This window comes from Chrysemys picta, chromosome 23 (assembly GCF_011386835.1).
Source record: "Chrysemys picta bellii isolate R12L10 chromosome 23, ASM1138683v2, whole genome shotgun sequence".
Classification (NCBI taxonomy): domain Eukaryota; kingdom Metazoa; phylum Chordata; order Testudines; family Emydidae; genus Chrysemys; species Chrysemys picta.
The window spans coordinates 7,787,687-7,812,867 of record NC_088813.1 but is presented as its reverse complement, the minus strand read 5'-3'; the positions used below and the strand labels follow the sequence as shown (position 1 = coordinate 7,812,867).

The window sequence follows — 25,181 nt, the reverse complement described above, 5'->3', positions numbered from 1 at the left end:
GTCTAAAGTGTTGCATGTTCCATATATATATATATATACACACAATAAAAAAGATATCTATCTTTTTTATTGTCAAGTGGCTAATCACGGCATAATTTCATTTAAACCACCACCAAATGTCATCAAGCAAAAATAGTCTTTATTCAAATTTCATGGAAACAGGGATCACTGTACTTTGCAAGACGGGGAAAAATAAAATAAAAAAATTTAATATAAAACAAGGATATTGTCACAATACCAGAATATGGAACTCTACTTTTTATTCCCCTATGGGTTACTGCAGGTATCTATTTCCTTGACTGTGCTATTCACAACTCTGTAAATCCAAAAATATGAAACCAAAAGTAGTATGAAACTTAAGACTTAGCACTTTCACTAAATGGCATACATCAAAGGGCATCAGTTCAAGGGCAAAAATAGTTGAAGTCACCATACCTACCTATCAGTCATCATTCCAACCTTATAAACCCATCGAAGTACAGCGCTTCCTCTCTGTAAGGCTGCTCTTGGAAAACAAGGGGATTTTGGTGTTCTAGTGAGGATTGTGTTATAAAGGGGATCTTTCTACAAGCCAGCAAATGAGCTGCATAGCCTTGATCCAGAAAGCATTGCAGAGAGGGAGCCCTGTACTGAACAATTACAGACACACCATTAGGGTAGTTAAAAATGTACAGCATTGACATGTGTTCTACTTCAATCACTTGTGCTACAACTACCAAACATGTACAAAAGACTTTTCATATAGTTTCAAGTGTGGTTGCAGCAAGTTTAGGACCTCGAACGAGATCTTGATCTAGATCTGGATGGTGATTTAGAGGCAGACCTAGATCTAGACTTGGACCGGGACCTAGTTTTTGAAATTGACTTTGATCGGGACCGAGATTCTGATTTGACATTTGGTTTGGATTTAGAATTTGACCTAGATCTGGACCGAGACTCATGACTTTTGTCCATTTCCTCACCCTCATTTTTTACCTCCTTTTTGTCAGATTCTGGTTTTAGCTGCTCCTTTTCCTTGGACTCCGATCTGGATCTGGATCTGGACCTGGACCTGGATCTAGACCTAGACCGCTCTTGGTCTTCCTTCTTTTTCTTCTTGTTGCTAGATCTGCTGTCTCGCTTGTTGCGCCTTTTGCTTTTCTCACTCTTGCTACGGCTCCTGCTCCTGCTTCTGCTGTCATCCCTACTCCTCTTCCGTCCTTTCCTCTTCTCCTTACTCTTACTCCGACTCCTGCTCTTACTCTCCTCTCTGCTCTTGCTCCTGCTCCTAGCCTTGCTCTTCTCCCTCTCTTTACTCCTGCTTTTCTCCTTACTCCTACTCCTCCTCACGCTCTCCTTCTCTTCCTCCACTCTCTCCTTGCTCCCACTCCTGCTCCTACTTTTACTCTTACTCTTTTCCTTGCTGGGGCTCCTGCTCTTTGCTTTTGCGTCGTCGTTGTTCTGGACGGCATCCTCCGCTTTGTCTTTACTTTTGCTCTGGGTTTTCTCCGCACTCCTGCTGCGGCTCCTACTTTTATCGTCTTTGCTTGGACTCCGGCTTTTGTCCTTTTGGCCTCTGCTACGGCTCTTGCTTCGACTACGGCTCTTGCTTCTGGAACGGGACCCAGACCTGAAAAAGCACAAGTGGATGGTGACGTATCAGCCTTTTGAACATGGGGTTGGCTCTCGTTTGCTATTAAATTTTGGTAAACAAATGAAGCAAGAAAGAGTTCCCATGCTGCAGCATTAGGGTGATGCCTCTTACACTTCCCCAGGTTCTCCCCCACAAAAGTATACCTGGATCTTGATCTACTCTTGGAATGGCTGCTTTTGCTACTGCCACTACGGCTTCTGCTCTTACGAGAGTGTCTGCTTCGAGAGCGAGACCTAAAACGAAAGGAGTTGGCATTACGTCATTCCAAGCCCATGGAAAGAATCACGACTGATCCTGGTTCAATAAAACCCCACGTGACTAAAGAAGAGTTACTGATGTGCTATCACATTATCTCCCACTTTCAGATGGAATAATTCCAAAGCATTTTACAGACTATAGATGGGGACTCTAGAAATACCTATAAATCACCACAGCACAGTATCTTATTTCTCGCTCCTATATACTGGAAATGCTGCCACTTCTGGAGTTGAACAGGGTTACCCATCTGAAGCAGAAGCACAATGGTTTGTAGGTGGGGGAAGTGAAGACTAGCTCTTTCCAAATGAACTTGGGTGCCTGGGTCTAAGCAGAGATTTCCCCCCCAAAAGCAGAACATATTTTTCCAGGAGTAAAAACTTTAAGATACCCTTAAATTTACAGGCAAGACTTAAAGTATTTGATTGGGTTGTCTTACAAAATCCAACACTACTAACCTACAGAGAGTTGAACATGAAGATTTTCCTTTCTGTTGAAGCCCTTTTCTTGTGCCATATTGCACACACCATATAAATAGCCAACCTCTACAGAAGAGCAGGAGGGGTCTCCCAAAAAATAAATGGTACAGTGGGAAATTTATGAACTTTCAAAGAGGAGAAGGAGTTTTACGGACACTTCTGCATGTTTACTTCTGCCACTTATCACGTGCTTTCCCACTGTGGTAAAAGGCATACAGTTTGGCAAGAACCCTACAGCACTGCAGTGTTGTTTGCGCAGTACCTAGTGCAGTCAGTGATTGGCACTCCTTGGTATTATGGTAAAACAAATACAGTAACTCCGCACTTAACGTTGTAGTTATGTTCCTGAAAAATGCAACTAAGTGAAATGAGGTTAAGCGAATTCAATGTCCCCCATAAGAATGAATGTAAATATGGGGGTTAGGTTCCAGGGAAATTTTCTTTAGCCAGACAGTACAGTACTATAGTTGGGAGGTGCCCCCGCCTTACCCCACACAGGCACAGCCCACTGGCCCTGGAGACAATGAGGCAGGCAAGGAGGCTGAAGGTGCCGTAGGCTAGGAGAAGTACATTGCGCAGCAGCAGCGGCAGCTTCCCCTACTCTGCAAGCACCGGGGCGGGGGGCTCAACCCTCGGCCCGCCCACGCCACCCTTTCCCCTAAGCCCCCACCCATAACCTGCCTCCTCTTCTCCCCCTCCCCCTTTACATGCATGCAGTCCTCGCTCCTCCCCCCTCCTTCTGCCCATGGCAATCAGCTGGTTTGCGGTGTTCAGGAGGCAGGGGGAGTCTGCGCGCCGAGTCCTCGCTCCTCCCCCCTTCCTCCTGAACGCCGCAAGCCAGATGATTGCCGCGGGCAGGAGGAGGAAGGCGCTGATCCGTGGGGTCTGGCAGTGGGCAGGAGGCACTGTGGGCGGGTGGGAGCTGATGGGGGGCTGCCAGCTGTGGACAAAGCAGGCAGCCAAACGATGTTATAGTGAAGCACTGCACAACTTTAAAAGAAGCATGTTCTGTAATTGAGCAGGGACGTAAGATCGAAACAACTTTAAGCGAGAGGACGTTAAGAGGGGAGTTACTGTATCAGGTATTAAAAAGTGTCCATCACGGAGCACACTGTCCAATGAGCAGTGAACCAATTTTCCTCAGTCATTTACTTCCAACTCATTTGGGCTGTCACCAAAAACTCCGTTTCCTGGGGACCCAGCGTACCTCTAAGCATCCAGGGGTTGGCATTGGCTATTCGATTAGACTTTAAGAGCCACAGGTATTATGGAAAACATACCTCGAATGGCTTCGGCTTCTGGAATAGGAGCGGCGCCGTCTGGATCCAGGCCTGTCTTCCACTAACCTAATCTTTCTGCCATTCACTTCTGTCCCATCCAGCTTTTCAAGGGCTCTTTTCATATCCGAATAGGATTTGAACTCAATCACACCTTCATTTTTTCTCCCTTTATGTGCGTCTGCATATGTCACTTCGCCTGCCTGACGCATATAATCCTGGGAGGAAAGGACAAAAACATTGCCTTTGAATCCACAGATTTAGGGTTTCATGCTGGTTCTGTTTATTCCCCCCACTGCTCATTTCATCTTTTCTTTTACATGCAGAAAGCAGCATTGGTTGGCTTGCCTAAGGCAAGCGGGGGGAACAGTTCCCTTTTGCGCTGTCTTAGTCCTAATGATTCTTGCAGGCTCCTGTAATTGTGCTCAACAGCCCACACAAAATAAACACAACCAATCAGCAAGGACCCACTGATGTTAGTGCAAATTTTATCCAAAAAGGATTTTTGCAGGAGCAGGGCCAGGTTTCTGAACAAGTCAAGTAAAAACACGGCAGCAGTAATTTTGATGCAAATTATTATTTGAAAGGGAAAAGAACAGGAGTACTTGTGGCACCTTAGAGACTAACATTTATTTGGGCATAAGCTTTCGTGGGCTAAAACCCACTTCATCGGATGCATGCAGTGGAAAATACAGAAGGAAGATATATATACACGCAGAGAACGTGAAAAAATGGGTGTTGCCATACCAACTATAAGGAGACTAATCAATTAAGGTGGGCTATTATCAGCAGGAGAAAAAAACTTTTGTAGTGATGATCAGGATGGCCCATTTCCAACAGTTGACAAGAAGGTGTGGGTAACAGTAAGGGGAAAATTAGCAGGGGGAAAATAGTTTTTGCTTTGTGTAATGACCCATCCACTCCCAGTGTTTATTCAAGCCTAATTTAATGGTGTCCAGTTTGCAAATTAATTCCAATTCTGCAGTTTCTCGTTGGAGTCTGTTTTTGAAGGGTTTTTCTGTTGGAGACCAAAACTAATTGATTAGTCTCCTTATAGTTGGTATGGCAACACCGATTTTTTCAGGTTCTCTGCATATATATATAATCTTCCTACTGTATTTTCCACTGCATGCATCCGATGAAGTGGGTTTTAGCTCATGAAAGCTTATGCCCAGATAAATTTGTTAGTCTCTAAGGTGCCACAAGTACTCCTCGTTCTTTTTGCTGATACAGACTAACACAGCTACCTCTCTGAAACCTATGTGAAATGGGTAACCGGGATGCAGTAAGACATGCTCTGGATTGGAGCAAGTTTCTTCTAACCTGAGGTAATTAAAAAACATAAGATTTGCACTCTGATTTTTTACCTTTTACCGTCAAGTTTAAGAAGCCGTGTTTTTAAAAAAGGGAACCAGTAAAAAGTGACTGAAGCCCTATAACAAAATAGGGGCAGCACAGACATGCGTCCTTCACCCTACTGCCTAGCTAGTGTACTTCAGACTTGTCCTGGAGGCCCCATTTTCCAGCTCATTCACTCCCTGGCCTCCCTTCTTAGACTGCTAAACATGGTGGTGGGTTTTGTGATGTGCACATTTGTTTATCAGGACCACACAGATTCTGTCCTACCCCAAACAGCCTGTCAGATGGTGCGGACTTTCAATCAGCACTGATTCAGGCTGCAGTACCAACAGCGTGTAGAGGTCAGTATCATTTTCAGTTCTTGAGTCACCAGACTCCTGTCTTGAGATGCTTTAGTGCTAACTCAACCCCCTTTCTGCTCCCCCACAAACCTGAATCCAGCACAGGATTACTCCATTATACACTCCAATTGCTTCTGGTATTAAAACAATATATTTTGAAGACAAGCTACCAGTGGTTTAAAGTGTTCTCAACAACATAAAATGCTATTTAAACAAGACCTACATGACAGGTTTGTAGCAAGTTAGAGTTTTCACAGAATAATAAGCAGTTGATGATATACTTTATATCTGAACTATGAACTAATTCAGCTTCAAAACACCCCTGTGATGTTGATCATTATTAGCTCAATTTTACCAACAGAAAAACTAAGGCAAAGGAATTCAGTGATTTGCTCAAGGGTGCAGAGGGTGTCCATGGCAGAGCCAGGATTAGCTCTCTGGCATTCCTGGCTCCCACTCAAATCCAAAGATCAGACCTTTGATCCACTTGCAAGTTTTCAGAAAGTGAGAACATGAATTCTTGGTAACTCAAGGAGAAAAGCACAAAAAAAAGAGTCCCCCAAAGAACAAGCAAATGCTTTTAAATCATCCATAGCTTGGATGATGGCTGATTGGTATCATAAGAATGCTCTTCATTAAAAGTTTAACCTCTTACACAACAGAGGGCACAGGGTAATCAAGCAGCTACAGGAAGACATTACTTACACACACACACACACACACACACACACACACACACACCATAATCACTACATGTGCTGTGGCCTATAGTTAAGAGTTACCCAAGTTTTTCCTATCATTTTCAGCTCCTTACAATTTTTGAGAAATTTTACGTTGATTGAAATTTTGTATGATTGCTCTCAGCCTGGAAGAGAATTTTTCTGAAAGTTTCCTAAAAAACGGGCGAGTTGTTTTCACGTGAAAACATGTAGTCTTTTGGCTAAAGTTTGAAACTTTTTTCAAACACCAGCACTTCAGAAGTTGATGGAGGAAACTTCAAATTTGAGAAGACTCAATTCCTAGGTCTGATGAAAGTCTGGTTTGACTTGGCAGAGTTTTAAAGGCAAGTTTGTTTGTTTGTTTGTATCTTTACGTATGTGCACAAGCTTATGTTAAATGAAAATACTAATGTTCTCCCAAAAGTCCATTTACAACATACATGTGTATATATGGAAATGAAGTGGAATGTCTCAAGATTCCATATAATGATATATAGCTTTTGAATATGTGTATTTGTATATGTGTACTACTTCAAACGTGTATTCTCAAGTCTGTGTGTGAGAGTGTATTTACACTTACTAAAAGGAGAGCATAGAACTTCTGAAAGTCAAATATTTCCAGCGTACAGGGTCTGATTGGAGCTGTTCTAAATAGCGTGTTCCCTCACAACAAGCAATGCTTAGCTGGTGCAACGGCTACACGATCACACAAAATTTCCTTGGCTTCACAATTACCATGTCATTTATGCCCTTTCTGATCTTCAACTCAGGCAGGGTAAAAAAAGGGGCCCCCTACCTTCAAATCTTGCCAACTGCAACGGCTTGACAGATTTTCCACGATCAATCTGTACTCTGTACGGGTGGGAGGACCGTACTTATCTCTTCCGCTTCTTCTATAACCATATCCACCTTTAGGAGGTGACAAGCAGACAGCAATACTTCAGCTAGGGAGGTGGAGTGGCTTAGTCTACACCCCAGATAAATAAACTATTCTGCCCAATATGTCAGCAAATACATTTAATCTTTGCCCCACCCTCTAGACTAAGCTAGATTCTCCTTGTTTAAAAAGACAAAATTACAGAGATAAAACATTAAAAAATATATAACTACAACACTAGCCCAGAATTACAAGGATGTAGAATTATAATTACAGTTACAGTTAACATGCAATTAAATTTAAGTTATTAAAAAAATAATTTTTGAAACAAGAAACCAAATCACTAAAGCCAGTTTACTAATGTTACTTACATTGATTAAAGGTTTTCTGAATATCTGACATGAATATAGATTTTCAGGCACCTATTTCAGTTTAATCTCATCTGTCTCTAACCCTTGGGATCCTCACCACCCAGGTCTAATGGGAAAAGGTTGCGGTCGTCACATGGCTTCCTTTTTTGGTCAGCCAAGGGCCACAAAGGTCAAAGAGCCACTCATGGAAAGGTAACCCAAGGTCAGCAAATGGAACAGGCAGTCATCTTAGCCTCAAAGGACTCTTTTAATTAAAACATTGAGGTCTTTGTTAAGTCTATGTTAAACAATCACATTACAAATAAACAAATACTTAGAAAATAAACAAACAAATTAATAATAATGGTACAAGAAATTGTGTTCATACATTTATTAATCAGTTAATTAAGTAAAATAAAATCATATCATACAATTAGCAAATTGATAAATATTTAAATATTTACATTAACAATTACAAAAACAAATTATTCAAACTTCATATCATGACTTTTAAAAAATTACCGTGTTTTTTTAAGTGAAATATCTTAATTAAAAAAAAAAGTCACCGCGATACAAATGCATGTTAGTGCTTACTGCGTCCAGAACCATAACTGCTGTCACGTCGGGGGCCCCTGGCATGCTCAACGATAACTCGCTCCCCACAAAGGTCTTTACCATTTAGCTCATAAACAGCATCATCTGCATCACGCAGATCGTCAAACTCAACAAAGCCATACCTAGGAGGAGACAAAAGCAACTTAGGCAAAGTTGCACAGCCCAAGATATTGATATTCACCGAGCGCAAATCATATCACATATGTACTTTCGCTGTCCATGGAGCTTGGCTACCTAAGGCAGCACCAGACTTTTAATGACCATCAGTAGCCAACCCTCAAGGACCAAAGGCAGGGAGATTTTGGCCAAGGATCCCAGGCCACAGAACAAACACGCTCCCCAATTTGTTGGCCTACAAAGCATGGTGCTACACTTCTCTTTCATCATTTACTACAGTAAAGCTAGAGCGGTCTGGCGGTTCTGGTGAACATGACCGGTTTATTACGAGACCTGGGTTCCATTCTTGGTTCTGTCACAGGCTTTGCTAGAAGTTAGGTAATCTCGCGCTATCTCAGTTTCCTCGAACTCTGAACCAGAGGTGTTCACCCACATCAGTGTTTGCAAATGGCGTGAGCTCCTGAAATAGAAGGTGCTACAAGACAGTAAAGTATTAAGGCATGTCAAGAAAGGGAGATGATCAGGGAGGTTGAGTAATGTTCCTCTCCACTGGGGACAGCACGGAGGTGTCTGAGTAACATGAGTAGATGTTATGGCAATGGGGTTGGACGCATAGTTCATTAGGATTTTCAAGTTAGCCTTGTACCAAAGAGCTTTCCCTAAAGTCACCACTCAAACCACTCTATCCACTCTATCCACCACTCTATATTAACATTTGATATGAATGAACCACGTGAATACGATAGGTATGGGTCCAATCCTGCAAGTGCTGGGTGTGTGGAAATCCCAAGTCCTGAAACTGGGAGCTGTGTGCAGAGTGGCTGCAGAATTGTCCCTATGGTGTTTTGTTAGTCATAAGACCTTTATACAGAGACCCCACAAAACCTTCGACAAAAAACACCCATGTGAAATTCCACTGAGGTTCAGAGGCTAAGTACAGGACTAGTAGTCAGTGTAACTCAGGTTGCAGTCAGGGCCTTAGCTTGTGCTTCAAACAAAAACTGCACCAGCTTTGCTCAGGGCTCTGGATACACACATGGGGAGACAGGAGGGGGAAGATGCCAATTAGGAAGTGAATCTTAAAACTAAGACTTTAATTTGAGTGGGCATTTCTGAGCACACTGTTTTTTTGTTAGTTGCTGCAAGACAGCAACACTATAGGAGCGGCATAGAAGACTGGAAACCACTTGCTGCCCTGATTTAAAGATGCACTGAAAAGCTAATGCCAAAATTTTCAAATGCGAGTGCCGAGACTCAGGAATCAAAATCCGTAAGTGGTCCAGTGGTGCCAGTGAGGTCAATGAAAAGGTCAGGCTGCAAAGTAGCTAACCTCTGCCACTCACATTTGAGAATAGTGGCTGTAGGGTTTTTTAAAAAACAAACAGTTATACTGATCTCAACAAACTTCATAAAAGGAAGGGGAATATCATAATTGGACATGGTTGAAAATTTTGAAATTTGAAGTTTTGATAAAAATGGACACTTTTTTGTGGGGTTTTTTTTTTTAAACAAGAGTTTTCCTATTTTTTTTGCCAACCGTAACCATAACTCCGTTTTACATGGGGGGAAACTGAGGCACAGAGAACTGAGGTGACATGCTTACGGCTGCACAGCAACAGCGTTGGGAAAAGAACTCAGATCTCCTGACCCCCAAAGAAGTAACAGTGTCAAACTGTTATAAACACACAGATATTTTACGACAAAACACAGGTAAATCCCAATTATCCAAATAGGTGGGGGGAACATACCAGAAATTACAAGCAATCTAGGTTCAGATAATCAGAGTTCACCTATATTTGAAATCCATTCCCCCTTTACTTACCTTCCAAGACCCAGTTCAGGCTTCACAGTCTCCCCTGCAATAGCTGATGGCATCACAGCCCCGTACAGCAGTACAGGGAGCCCCGTTTCAGCTGGCTGCAACATCTCTGGCTGCTGTAGGGCAAACAGAATCCTGAACTAAGGTCTGAGCAGACAAGTAAAGGAGGAAATGGTTTTAAATGTATCTGGGTTTGAAATTTAAACCTACGTAAATTTTAGTGTACACAAATTCTGATCTCTTAGCTTGGGTCATTTATTTTATAAACATTTTCATTTCCTCCTTTAATACCCATTAACACTAGAAGATCTTTATTATGCAAATGTGAAACATTTTGATTAAATATTTAACATGACAATTCTTGTCTGGCCACTGCAAGTATCATCGTAGTTGCTTTTTCATGCAAATAAATGCTCCCCTCAGAAGAGGGGCAATGTGTGCTGAACTGTGGCTTGGAGCTGTCCCTTGGAACTGTTTAATCACAGCAATAAATACATCTGTGAAACTGATCAATCCAACTTTACTATGTCATTACCCCACCCCTCTTCTGTTTGCACAAATAAAGCAATATCCCCTTACATTGATACAGGAACTCAATTGCTTTGTAACACTATATTTATAGGTTTCAGAGTAGCAGCCGTGTTAGTCTGTGTCCGCAAAAAGAAGAACAGGAGTACTTGTGGCACCTTAGAGACTAACAAATTTATTAGAGCATAAGCTTTCGTGGACTACATCCGAAGAAGTGGGCTGTAGTCCACGAAAGCTTATGCTCTAATAAATTTGTTAGTCTCTAAGGTGCCACAAGTACTCCTGTTCTTCTTTTTACTATATTTATAGTTACTCCAACCCTTGATTAGGTGTCTCCCTAGGTGCCAGGGAGACACCTAATCATACAAAGTTTTTGACGCAAGAAATTAACAATAATATTTTTTATTGAAACTTCAAGAGTGGGGTGGAGAATTTCAGGGTTGCGGAACAGGATTATGTGAATGTGATCCTAATACCAGATCAACAAACCTACTCTTTCTAAGAGTGTCAAGGGTACTTTTAATGATGAATACTCAAATAATTCACACCAAAATAGAGCACCTTCAGCAGCACAGCACAATCTAACACCAGGTTCGAGCACTTGTTTAGGACTGTCTGGAGAATGCAGGAGTCACCGACACCACCTTCTACAGAACCTGAATTTTCCTTGAAGTTTTCCCACATAAGATATGATCAGGACAAGTCCTGCTTAGCAGGATCTGATAGGTACCATGTTACATCTTCTCTCCTCCTTCCCCCACCCCCAAAAGAATTTTTTAATATTTGTCCCATACCCCCAATAAAAACAGTATCATCAGTATGTAACATGCAAGCAACTCTAGAATAAGCAGGTATTCACATGATGGATAAGGGGGAAAAAAAATGAGAGAACTAGGTTTTCTGAAAAAAACTTTGAAGCGTTTATTTATAAACAGTAAGCAAATTTTTATAAAAGCACTGAGGGGTGATACTTGTTTTTAAAGAACATTAAAGACTTCCCACACAACCCAGAGATAATACTGAGCCACCTCCCTTAAAATATAAGTATCGCATACCACATGGTTTAAATAAATACCTAGAAGTGTAGTTTCACACCACAAGAAATGACAACTGCTGACACAGCCCTAACTATAGCAATTGAATCTGCTGTTATACGGTGGTAGTGCAAGTAAATCTTTTTAAATGTCTACTGTTACTGCTTTAAATGTGCCCTAAAACTACCTAATAAAAGCCTCAATACCATTTACTTCAGATTGTGTGACGCTGCACCATTTTACTGTCCATGTATCAAAAAACAGAAAAAAACCTCAAAAGCACACACCCCTATTTCTAGCCAATTTCAACAGATTAAACCACCTGAAGGAGTTTTTTATTAAAGCTGAAGACAAATGGGATTTTTAAAAACTTGTTTAAGGTCCCAAATAGTTACAGGAAATTTACTCCATTTATTCTGCCATTTCTCCAGCTATCCGATGCTTTGGGCCCACATACTCCTCTCCATACACCAATGTATTGAAAGACAATTTCTGAGACACTGGAGGTTCCAACAAGTTTTACTGGTGCTTGTGAATGGACAGCTCTGGAGTCCCTGACAGGTCGAGTTCTAAAATCACATACTTCAGATGGAACCCAAAAACGGTCACTCTCCCCACCACCGGTTTATGCTAGAACTTCACTGACTTCAATGGAGTTGCATGGGTCTACACCAGAACTCAACTGGGCTTGTGGTCTCCTGTGGCTTAATTAGTTACTGCCAATTTATATTGCTGACAAGGTTGCTTAGTGTTTCATTTGACTCTAATGAGATTCTAAAGAAAAACTAGCTACAGATTTGTCTTCCTTCTTTTCAGCCGAACCACAGTTTCAGTTTGCATGCTTCCCAAAGCCGGACTTTGAGAATTCCCTAAACTTCTTCTCGTAGGCAAAGCCTGAGAAAACACCTGTAGCAGAAACAGGCTCACCTGAGCAAAGTGCTGTGTTAAATATTACTTGCTCTGATGGCAGCACTTAACTGGCATAGGCGAGGTCAGGTAAAATATCAGTATTCTTGCCATGGCTGGAAATACTCTAATTACATCTGTTGAGACTTTCTTGCAGTTACTTTCCACATGTGTTGACATGAGTTAATCCAATGAATTCAACTAGTAGGAAAGCTCTTCCAGTGAATTACAAGGGTTCTGGGAGATGATGGATCATGAAATCACTCTGAAATGCTGCTTACAGTAGCAACCTAGCTTTCTACAAGGACTTTTTTTTCTTTATTAGAGAATCCATTTGATAGAAAGTGCTAGTTAAGTTTCCATTATCTCATTTGTACTTCCACCTAACTCAAACACCAGGGCTTGGTTTCTGCCTAAAAGTGAAATATTTTATCTCTTGCAGATTTTCTAAAAAAAGTGCTGTTTTTGAACTATGAGTAGTGGGGAAGGGGAAGAGGGAACAGGAGAGACTTTTCCTGCTATCAAATGAGACACTTCTAAATGGCTGAACTTTGAAATAAACTTGAAAATGTCATGCAGACGGCTGCCGAAGAGAAAGTCAAGCAGTAAGTTTGAAGGAGACAGGACATTTTAAATTAACATCCGAAAATTGCACACTGCATATATGTCCATTATGAAGTATACCTTGGTATATTTTATGTGGTTAAATGTCTTAAGAGGTACAGAATGTGTACTGAAGCCAAGTTAATTGCTGTAGGAAGGTTACTTTTGCCTTCACAATTTTAAATGCAATTTAATCAATGAATTAACAAGTGTTTTATATTCCAGATATATTGAGCTAGAGATACAGGTATGAAATGAGTTCCCGGTTAAAGTATTTGTTGTGTAAAGTCTTCTGTTCACCGAGAGGAAAAATGCTGTTCCTTTCAGTTTAAGTGGGTCCCTCCTTATAAAGACAGACTTGGCCCTCTCAGACAAAGCCAAAACGAGATCCCAGATTGAAGGAGGGAGCAGAAACTCAGCACAGATGCTTCTCTCGGACCAGCAAAAGACTTTACAGATTTCAAAACACTCCTGCCCATCTTCTAGCTTTGACTGGACACTAACCACAAATTGTTCAAGAGCATTTTGCACAAGAGATCTCAAGTGTGGTGATGGGAAGAGCAAATGGCACCATTTAGTTCAATTTTGTTTCATGTCTGTTGTTGAAAATGAAGGAAAACTGGTGAAAAGTGCCTATTACTGTAAGGAAGTTATGTGAACTGATCTTCTGGAAACAAATCTCAAGGTGACTGAATGCCCATGGAGTATAAGAACTTGTAATGATTTCAGCTAATAAGGAACGTATTTAATTGCCATTAGGATATCCTTGCAGCTGGATAAAAAGTAATGAATTAGACACACTGGGACTATGATTATAGGAAAGACTTCAGCTGATTTTTACTGTTACAAAAGCTTCTTAAAGACAGTCCTCCTTTTCCTACAGAGTCTGCATAAATAGGACTGTGGTCCTTTGAACAAGTAAGCCAATTTCTGATCAAATTTGGCCCAAAGGTTAGGTTTTGTTATTAAAGACCCGTTTTTACTGAGCCTACAACCAATAAATGCAATGGGAGAATATTTACAAATATGTACAGTATATACAAACACTGCACTATAGTGCTAGCACAGGAGAACGTGAAAGTCAGAGACTAATCTATTTTTGGCCAAGCTGAGCTGAATGCAAATAGTAGAGAGAGAGCATAAACGGTGAAAAATAATAAGAGGCCTGGATCCTACTGCGCTGTTTCATCTGCAGATCTTGAGGCATTTCACAAAGGTGGGGGGACTCTCTGGGGTGGGGTGACTTTGTCTTTTGTGAAACATGCCTAGTAAATTACCCCATTTTTCAAGTGAGGAAACTGAGGTACAGAGACTGTGACTTACCAAAGGTAATAGCAAACCAGTGCCAGAGCCAGAAATGGAACCCATGTTTCCCCAACACCTACTCTTGCACCAGAACACAGTTTCTATAAGTAATAGTTAAGGAAGTTAGTTTGTTCAAGTCATTGTAGGACCATTGAATCCATGTATATGGTAAATGCCAAAGAAGGGACTTCTTTACCAGCCACCAGGAGCTTCTGAAATAAGTGAGAAATGTGCCATTGAATTTGTTGGTTGTTTACATAATAGGGCCATGACCCTAACTCTGTGCTACCATGCATGTTCCCTACTAACCTGTGACATGTTGAAAGCCAGGCAGGTGCCCCAACTCCCCAAACCTTCCAACAAACAGCCTTACTCTAAGAGCTGAAATGATAGCATCATGGCCTATTGGGGATTCTGATGACAGCTGGCAATGGGGGAGTCGGATGATGAACTATCTTGAAACTATTTCTGGTTTCAGAGAGTTGCAGAAAATTGGAAAGGGGAACAATTTAAAAACAAACAACACAGTTTTAAAAGCCAGGGCTCAATTCCCATCAATATTTATCATTAACTTGTAGCACTCGTGACCAATATTGCAAGTTCCTTCAATGTCCTAGCAAAACCTTACTGAACTAACTATTTTTGGAGTGCACTATAATAAATGCATGTATGTATTATTGTGGGCCAGGATTGTATGTAACCTCTCTGGGGTGGCAATGTGATGTGAACCCTGGGCAATGTTATAAACTTCAAAAGGTCTGTATTAAACAATGTGCCAGACAAAAATCGACTTTTGGGACAAACAGTGTCAAGTGGTTTGCCACCAGGGTACTTTCTAGCACGGGGTGGGCAAACTATGGTCCGCAGGCCGCATCCGGTGCGCCAGCTGTTTTAATCCGGCTCTCAAGCTCCGGCTGGGGAGCGGGGTCTGAGGCTTGCCCCGCTCCAGTGCTCCAGCTGGGGAGCAGGATCGGGCGCTCTGCGTGGCTCCCAGAAGCAGCAGCAGCATGTCCCCCTTCCAGCTCCTATGTGTAGGGGCAGCCAGGGGCCTCTGCTCCACATGCTTCCCCCACAGCTCTCATTGGTCAGGAACAATGGGAGCTGCAGGACAGTGCCGGAGGATGGGGCAGCGCGCAGCAGAGCCGTCTGGCCGTGCTTCCGCATAGGAGCCGAAGAAGGGACATGCCGCTGCTTCCGGGAGCTGCTTGAGGTAAGCGCCGCCTGGTTCCTGCACCCCTGAGCCACCCCCCCCATGCCCCAACCCCTCGCCTCAGCCCTGATCCCCCTCCCACCCTCCAAACCCCTAAGTCCCAGCCTGAAGCACCCTCCCCGCACCCCACATCCCTAGCCCCAACATCTCCAGCCAGAGCGCCCCTCCCACCCTGTGAACTCATTTCTGGCCCTATCCCAGAGCCTGCACTGCCAGCCAGAGCCCTCACCTGCTCCCCAACCCCAATTTCGTGAGCATTCATGGCCTGTCATACAATTTCCATACTCAGATGTGGCCCTTGGGCCAAAAAGTTTGCCCACCCCTGCTCTAGCAGGAGATGAATGCAAATTCCCCACCTCTGGATATGCAAAAACCCAGGCTTGGGAAGCTACGCTCTGAGGAGAAGACCATTCTCTCACCTGTTCCCAGAGTCTCAAGATCAAATGCCAAAGCTGTATAAAGGAAAGACTATCCTACGGATGGGTGTGCTAGTTCTGGTTCTGACTCGGAGGCAGTTATGAACTTGTAACCACAGGGAAAAACCCAGCAGGTGACTTTGAAGGACTGACACCTACCAGAGAGAAAGGCTGAGGTTGGGGTGACCTCTGGTACGCTTTTTGGCATGCATACAGGTTCTTTTAATTTATTTATTTTATTCAATGTTCTCTGTTATGCTCTCACCTTCAAAAGAAATACGCTTGCTTATAAAGATCTGTGTGGTAATCTGTGACTGCTGGCAATTACAACTGTTTATAGCCTTCAGAGAGAAAGAAAAGTACAGATGCCGGCCTGTGTAGACAGTTTGGCTTGCTGGGCACATCACAGTATAAGCAGGGAACTGTGGAGCCTGGAAAAACCCTAGTCAAGAGGGAGACGGACGTAGGTCTCCACCCCAGAGAGGTGACGGCTGAGGAACTGGGGGCTTAGAGCGGGTGCTCTCGAGGGACCTGAAGTGGAAAATACAGGTGCAGTTGCCATCATATGTGACAGCACTGACTATAATCAACAGCTCTTGGCATCTTTCCTTCAGGCACCAATGCTGGTGCACATGCACTAGGGAAAAGGCTCGGTGATTATTACCACCTCTTGTGTTTGAGTTAAGAGCATGCACATTAACCCTGTGATCCTAATTCTCTGGGTTAGTTTCATGCTGTTATTTTGAGTAATTACTACATCTCAGCAGATGTAGCTGACTGGTGAGGTGCACTACTCTGTTATTCTCTGGCCACTCCTCAGGATGAAATTCCCAGAGGCCTGTCACAAGGCCTTGTGTGTTACATAAACCCATGTTAAAGAATTTAAGCTTTCACCCTCTAGCAGAGACTCCTAGCTACGCCAAGCTACATGTGCTGCTAACATATATGACAAGTATGGGCACGGGGACAGAGTTACAGCTGTCTATGGTACTTCCAACAGTGGATGGCAAATTAAAGTGTTCTTGTAAAACTGCATCTTTACTCCTGATTTCCTGGTTTTAGAATCTGGTCTTTGAGGTGTTAGTTCAGTTAAGGTATATAATATGTATCAAACGGAACACCTAACTGTGCCGATGAAGTTTTCCTGATTTTTTTTAAGACATTTTTATTAAATGTTAGACTGTACCTGTGGATTTGTCACTAACTATATTGATATAAATTCCATGCACACTCAGATAGCTACACTGCATAACACTTCAGTGGGCTAATGCAGGACATTAACGATGCGTATTTGATTGGATACCTAGGTATGTGCATTATATCACCGAGAATCCCCAGCCAGGATAACGGTTCTATTGGACTAAGCACACCTCGCACCACAGAGCTTAAAATCTAACTGAGGCAAGATGCAAAAAGTGGTGTTGGACACCTCCAACTTATGAGCTCTAAAGCAGGGGTTCTCAAACTGGGGGTCGGGACCCCTCAGAGGTCAAGAGGTTATTTCATGGGGGGGGGGGGTCACGAGCTATCAGCCTCCACCCCAAACCCCACTTTGCCTCCAGCATTTATAATGGTGTTAAATATATAAAAAAAGAGTGTTTTTAATTTATAAGGGGGGGGTCGCACTCAGAGGCTTCCTATGTGAAAGGCGTCACCAGTACAAAAATTTGAGAACCACTTCGCTAAAGGGACTGGTACCAACATCCAGAGGGAGAAGAAAGGTACTAAGCAGGAACCAGGATAGATGCTAATAACTAAGCTGTCCATGAACTCCATGTGATCTGGGCTGGTAGGGGCCATGACACTTGTCAAAGCTATCGGCACAAAGTTTACAGGAACTAAAAGTACTGAATTCAGCCATGATACCGTAGTTCCCACATACCCTTTGATGTACATCCTACCTCCAGCCTAAGGCAATGCATCCCTGTTTTTGTGGAGTTAAAAATTGTGTTTGACCGTCTGAAAACATTAAGAACTGCACTGATACAAGCTACCAATATCCCTGTGAAAACCAGTGACGTTTCCAAACTGGTCCATGGAACACTGGCTGGTGTTACAGAAGACCAGGTAGGTTCATGGTGCTGGCTCTCCTGGTTTACTGCAGCTATAAGTGCCTAGCCTCTTCAGTGGAAAACATACCACTCTATATTTTGTCCCATTACTTATCCAAAATGGAAATGGGATACAGAGCCTCTTACTTCTAGGTCACTGGTTCAAAGTACAGTGCACATTTGTAATCATTACCATCTTACAGCTGTTTGGTCTGTGTAGCAGAGGGTTTCAGTCCAGTTCCCACCAGGCAGGTGTTGACGACAATAATCAAGATCACAATTGGCTCTAACTGGCCCTCTCGTTGGCTGCTTCTGCAGAAAAGGTGAGGACTGAATGGGAACGGAAACAACTCCCCTCACACCTTGGGATGGACTGCTCCACCGCGGCCCCAGGTTGTTCTGTGTTCAGAGCTGTCAGTCTGGCACCCTTCACCAGCGATAAATTGAACTAGAAGCAAGTGTTAATAGTTTCAACCCTCTATACGGAGGTAATCAGTACTGCACACAACTTGCTAAGTTTCAGAATTCTTTAGGAAAAATATTTATAGCCATCCAAACATCAAGAACTACTAAACCTGACCATCTTTTCAAAACTGGCATCTGTGCCAGAGATACAGAACATCCAAATCTTCCTGGTTACAACTCCTAGCTACAGTTCTTATGAAAAGATTAGCATAACCAAGTGTTAAAGATTTTACCCAATAACGAAACACTCGACTACATGCTCCATAGAATTACTGCCATAATCTAAACAGCCAAAGACAGACTTCCTTAGAGTTGGCCTGCAAAAGGAGAAAAAACTGGGCCTGTTTTGCTACTTTATCAGGGATAAAGGCAACCTGCAAAGGTTTTTCTGCTTGCCCTCTTACATGAGAAATTCAGGTCCTGTCTGAGCATGGAGACTGACCGGAGAACTAGTAAAACAACATAACAAGAACCAAAAGTACAACAGTGAACTATTAAACAGGGGAAGAGATTTTTTTTAGAATGTTTGAAATTTCACAAGTATTTAACATTAGTGACTAGTTACTACTTTGGAAAAAGGAAGTTTCTGTTAAGATTTAAATATCTTGCTCATTCAATTAAAGTGTTCGAGTTCACAAGAAATAGCCCTGAGAAATCCCAGAAAGCTTCCAACAAGCTGAGGAAGAGTAAACTGGACACTCCATGTATTTCTAATGTAAAAACCAAGCAGAAATACACCTTCAAGGCCTCCATATTAATAAAGCAGAAAAGAAAGGCACCAGCAGAATTTTCTCTAAATCACTTGCAGGTCAACTTAAAACTTTCTTACCATCTAGATATATTGGATGCCACTGAATGGCATTTACGTTGATTTGACTGATTTTTAAAGTTAATGGGTGCTGAGCACCTTTGGAAATCAAACCACCCTTATTTGTCTAAATAAGGATTTAGGAACTTACCTCTAGGCACCCAAGTTTGACCCTTTTGGCTTTGATCTCTGTGCCTCAGTTACATCCTGCTAAACAGATGGGTAATTCTTCTCTACCTTGCAGGGGTATTGTGAGGATAAATACATAAATACTTGGGAGATGCTCAGATGGAGGGCAGATAAGCACCTACATAGAAGCTTTTTTCTTAAAAAAGTTAAGAGATTTCAAGTTGGTGTCCCTGTAAGTGAAAGTTTTCAGCTCTTAGAATTATTATTGCTTGCTTTTAGCAAGTTTTAAAAAGATAAAAGCAAGCTGAAATGCCCAATTTTCCAGGTATTTAATTCATGCACTTCTGACATGCATGGCTCCAGCTGTCATCAGTACAACACTGGCTAAGAGCAAGGTGAAGATGGAACCTAAGGGAGTGGAATCTAGGTACTGGAATTAAAATGGAAACTTCCAGTATGAACTAGGTTTTCACTCCCTTTCAGGTAAATGCTGTTTTAACTACTTAAATTAAAACTCCAATCATCATTAGTGGTGATCAAGATCCAACTAAGCTTTTTTGGACTTTCTGATAATATTGCATTTCAGTTTCATTTTCTGCCAATGCATCTAATCTTAGCCTCACCAACTGCTAAAATACTGAATAGCTAATCTCCTGCAGGCTAAGCAGTTAAGATAACCCACAACTTTCTAGAAGAAACTGACCGAATCTCATAGGCACACACTGTGCAGTAATTTTTAATCATTTGCTAAGCGCTGCTAAAAATAAGTTATGGAGAAAGGATCAAAGGGCAAACAAAGCAAACTGTAAAGTACCCTGACAAAAACTCAATGCAAGATTATTCTGGGTATAAAGACATAACACCTGATATTTTTTAAAAGTAGATTTTTGTCAATCTGCCATTTTAAATCCAAGCCAAGTTAACAGCAGCTTGTTGAAAGATTTCAAAGCAGATGTTGAAATTAAAAGGAGATTTTTTTTTAGGAGAAATTGTTAAGTTACTCCTAGAAATATACATAGCACCGAGCCACCTAACTATTTGAAGAGATCAATTTAATTATAGAAATAGCAGGTGCCACAGTCAATGTTGACTTCCTTCTTCCTATTTTATATCCCCCATAGTTTTTAATTATCCAGAGCTTTCTTGAATTCCTTTTGGAGTGAAGATCTCCATATCTTTGCTCCAGAATGGCTTTTTTCTTGAAAAATGGAGCAAACTAGATTCATCCACTGTTTTGAGTTTTCAAAACATTCTCCTCCCCCATGCGTTCAAATTATAATGTATGCTCCATGCTTTAAAACGCTGAAAGACGGAAATTTCAGACTTGGGCCCATTTTACAAATGGGTCCATTGGGCAGCCTCTTGCACCCACAGAGTCCCAGTGAGCACAGGAAGTTGTAAATGTCCAATTGCAGTATTGGGACCGTGCATTTATATAGTTCTCAATGAAGCAGAAAAATGAGCAGGATGAAAGATGGTTGCATAGTTTAATGACCATGCTAATCTAGCAAATTTGACAGACGCTGGTTAAATTTTACAGACTTTTTTCTATTTTGGGGCAACTTCAGTTAAGAGCTTCAACTAATCAGCAGTTCTCTCCCAGGGAAATCGGATGCGTAGAACTAGCACTTGTGCAACACTGAGGGCATGTCTATACTTACCTCCAGAGCAATCGATCCAGCAGGGGTTAATTTATCACATCTAGTGAAGACGTGATAAATAGACCGCCGAGCACTCTCCTGTAGACTCCGGTACTCCACCGGAGCGAGAAGCGTAGGCAGAGTTGACGGGGGAGCATCAGCAGTTGACCTACCACACCGAAGACACCGCCGCGGTAAGTAGCTCTAAGTACATCGACTTCAGCTACGCTATTTTCGTAGCTGAAATTGCGTAACTTAGACCAACTTAGCTCGTGCCCCCTGTGTAGACCAGGCCTGAGACTGAGAAATCAGGCATACAGGACAGTCAGGAAATTCCAAGGTTTAAGGTTTCTACTTCCTCAGTGATCATACTGCATCTTACACATATGTACTATTCTCTAATCCCGTTTTCCTAGTTGCATGTAAACCTTAATATTTGATTTAATCTTGTTCTTGACTCTCAAATCTGGGTGTCTTTCTTCAGATCACTCTGATTTTGAAACTCCTGATTCTGAATCTAATGCTTTTAATAAACTATAAAAAGATGCCCAAGAGAGTCCTGGAAGTTTAAATCTTATTAACAGACTGGGCTGAGGATTGGGTCTCCAGATGTCCCGATTTTTGGGTCTTTATCCTATATAGACTCCTATTACCCCCCACTCCTGTCCCGATTTTTCACATTTGCTGTCTGGTCACCCTAGCTGAGGAGCAACTGTAGGGAATTCATGCATGTGCTTCAACCCTGACTTGCAGGGTCCCAGAAAGAAAAGGTAGGTTCAGTGTCCAGGGCCCATTCAATCCTTAGGCCCTTATAAGTTTTTGAAGACAAGTTTAAAGCAAGGTTAAGCCCCACTTTGCTATCTAGGAAAATAGTATTAGCATCTTCCTATCAAAAGTTGTGCTTCAGAACAGTTCTCTAGAAGATGCTAATATGGATTCCAATCCTACTCCGCATAAGTGAAATCAATAGGAAATGTGGAAGCACAAAGAATGCAAGCTACGGACTACAATCTCCAACAGCAGTAGAGCTAAGGTCCAGAGGCCAATTATTATGGTGGGGTTTGTAATGTAGATTGCCTGCTAGCTGGGAATCAGAATGAAGCCTCCAGTTTATTACATCAAAGCCAGAGATTCTTAAACTATCATCTATGGATCAATCACTGGTGGTCTGGAGCATTTGCGACTGGTCCATAGGCCTGTGTGGTGCTAGCTTTCCTCGTTTCAAGCAGCTAAACACATTAATATTAAATATTTTCCCAAATAAGCAATTGTAGTTGCCACAGGGATGTTACTAAGGATGTGAAGCGGGTGGGGAGTTGATCCATGAAATGCTATTAGGACACAGTCCATATTATGAGAAAACTTGAGACTCTCCGGCCTAGGCTAAACACGTCCCATATGGCACTAACTTGCAGTCATTTGTAGTGAAAGCCACACGCACAGCAGTAACCTAGAGGGAAAGTATCGGTTCGCTATTAGATTCCTAATTTGTCTAGACTGCGAACAGTAAGTTCTTAGAGGAGCACCAACTTGAAATCCAGGCAACTTCAGAGAATGAACTGTAGGTACAACCTGTCTGGTTCCTCAGCCTATTTTTGTAGTTAAACATCTTCCTACTTTAAGAAATGTTCTTTCTGTCTGTTTGTATGGAGCTTTCAGACAGCAACAGCGTAACTCTATACAGGGCATACAAAGTGCTTTCAAGTGTACACAGTAGAACTGGAAAATAGAATGTTCAAATCTTTCAGTAACAGTCATCTTCAGTATTACCTCGTGCAATAGTGGGTAAAAGAAGGACACACAGGTTTTTTAAAGGCTGTGCCTTCAGTCACCTTTTAAACCTGTGATGGGCCAAACCACCAATAAGACCGTAGAGTATTAAATCCTGAGAACTCCTTTTAGCTCAAAAACTAACTTCAAGAGGCTCCTCCTTCCCATTCCCAAAACGAAGCCCTAGCTAACTATATACTCTACACTCCAGTCAGGCTTTTCATGCCACCTACTTATAATCTTGCTGGAGAGGTAAAAACTTCAAGACTCATTTAACTAAGTTCCTGAATCTAAACCACCGATTTTGCCCACATTAAGAATCCAAGCTTGGATGGATGGAAAAGCAATGCAATGGCAGGATGTCAAGGATCCTGCTGTGGCAAGATGTCAGTTGCCAGAACTGCACATGTAAGCAGGAGCTATGCTAGGACTATTGCATGCATGGATCAGTAGTGACCTTCCCCCCCCACACCATTCCCCCCTATCTACCAATCCACAGCGATCACACCCTTTAAGTGGGATTGATGGAGAAAGGAAATATTGATACCATTATCAAGGGCTGGTAGCCTCTAACCCAGACATAAATTTGGAGCAGTTAGGAAAGGGGGAGAGAGGGAAAGAGGTTTGTGCACAGGACTGCCAGGCTATGACAGCTGCAGCAAGGGAGATTTCTAGCCACGTGGCCCTCTAAGGGAAATACTCTACTAGGTGCAGGACCCCTCTCTATACAGCCCAGGTTAGAGCCACTGCTAGCGGGGGGGAGAAGGAGGGAGGGTATGACCTGCCTGTGGGTCACGGGAAGTCAGGGGCTCAGCTGACGAGAGAACCCAGGCGTCCTGGGCCCAGACCCGTGCCCCTGGCCACGAGGCCAGGCCGTTGGGCAGAGAACCCAGGCGTCCTGGCCCCAGACTTGGCCACGAGGCCAGGCAGCTGGGCAGAGAACCCAGGCGTCCTGGCCCCAGACCCCGTGCCCCTGGCCACGAGGCCAGGCCGTTGGGCAGAGAACCCAGGCGTCCTGGCTCCCCCCGCCCATGCTGTGCCGCGTGGGGCGAACTCAGAGGCAGCGATCCAACCCCCACCTGTCGGCGCCTGCGCACACAGGGCCCGGCCCGGCCGCGCTCAGCGCGCGGGCCGGCGGGAGGCAGGAGGCGCGGGCCGGGGCCGGGGCCGGGCCGGGCCAGCTCGGCTCTCGCCCGCCGGGCCCCCCGCGCTGCGCTCCCCGGCCCGGGCCTGCCGCTCACCCGTTTTTGAGATCCACCTCGAGGATCTTGCCGTAGCCCTTGAAGAAGCGCTCCACGTCCCGCTCCCGGGCCTGGTAGCTGAGGCGGCCGATGTAGACCCGCGGCATCGCCTCGCTCCCTCACCGCGACCGGCGGCGGCTGACTCAGCGCGGGGGGGGCCAATGGGGGGCAGCGGCCGGCGGCGGCGTAACGCGCACGGAGGGGGCGGGGCGACGTTCGCACGTCACTCACGTCGACGAGGAGCGGGGCGACGTCACGTCCGGCACCTGACCCGCCGCCCGGAGCGCTGCCGGCTGTTCCTCTTAAAGGGGCCGCGACACTGAACGGGACCGAGCCTCCCGGCCTAGGGCGGCGCCCGCTCAGCCACGTCTCTGCCCCTGCCGGGGCGCTGCCACGGGGCGCGCGGAGTGCCACGGTCCGGGGCGGGCAGTGTGGCCACGTGGTACCTGGGCACCATGTGTCAAGGGCGGGCGATGTGCCCACGTGGCACCTGGGTACCCTGGTGAAGGACAGGCAGCGTGGCACACTGGGTGCCATGGCGAAGGATGGGTGACGTGGTACACTGGGTGCCACAGTGAAGGATGGGAGACAGGCCACGTGGCACCCTGGTGAAGGATGGGTGACATGGTACACTGGGTGCAGCAGTGAAGGATGGGTGATGTGGCCACATGGTACCCTGGGCACCCTAGTGAAGGATGGGTGACAGGGCCATGTGGCACCCTGGTGAAGGATGGGTGACGTGGTACACTGGGTGCCGCAGTGAAGGATGGGTGACGTAGCCACGTGGTACCCTGGTGAAGGATGGGTGACATGGTACACTGGGTGCCGCAGTGAAGGATGGGTGATGGGACCACATGGTACACTGGGCATCCTGGTCAAGGATGGGTAATGTGGTACACTGGGCACACCAGTGAAGGACCGGCAGCTTGGCACACTAGATGCGACAGTGAAGGATGGGTGATGTGGCCATGCAATGTGCCAGATGCCACATTAAGAGGTAGTGATGTGGCGTCATGGCACACCGAAAGCCATGGCCAACGGTGGTGATATCACCATGGGGTGTGGGGATGTAATCAGTGCTGGATTTGTGCCTAAGCTTGACCGTCCTAGCCCTGGCACCTCTTTCATTACAAATGAAGCACTGGATGTAATCCTTACCCCAAATTTGTGTGGTGCTCTATTAGAGGTCCTGTTCTGGAGACTTAATCTGCATGGTACAGTAAATACTACAGAA

General features: G+C 43.9%; 1 protein-coding gene across 9 annotated transcripts; it reads right to left on the bottom strand.

Moving 5' to 3' along the window:
* Positions 1-122: 122 nt before the first annotated feature.
* On the bottom strand, positions 123-24,499 carry SRSF4 (serine and arginine rich splicing factor 4). Of its 9 annotated transcripts, none has more exons than XM_065576997.1 (7): positions 23,948-24,499; positions 18,257-18,342; positions 7,885-8,027; positions 6,860-6,972; positions 3,648-3,862; positions 1,777-1,866; positions 123-1,609 (listed from the first exon to the last, which is right to left on the bottom strand). In XM_065576997.1, exons 1-7 carry the CDS (start codon positions 24,482-24,484, stop codon positions 769-771), a joined length of 2,025 nt encoding a protein of 674 aa, XP_065433069.1. In that variant the 5' UTR covers positions 24,485-24,499; the 3' UTR covers positions 123-768. The 9 variants fall into 9 exon arrangements, with proteins under 9 accessions (XP_065433069.1, XP_023961612.2, XP_065433070.1 ...); XM_024105844.3 differs by lacking the exon at positions 18,257-18,342 and adding an exon at positions 9,845-9,957; XM_065576998.1 differs by lacking the exon at positions 18,257-18,342 and adding an exon at positions 9,845-9,957 and having other exon boundaries at positions 3,714-3,862.
* Positions 24,500-25,181: the final 682 nt, after the last annotated feature.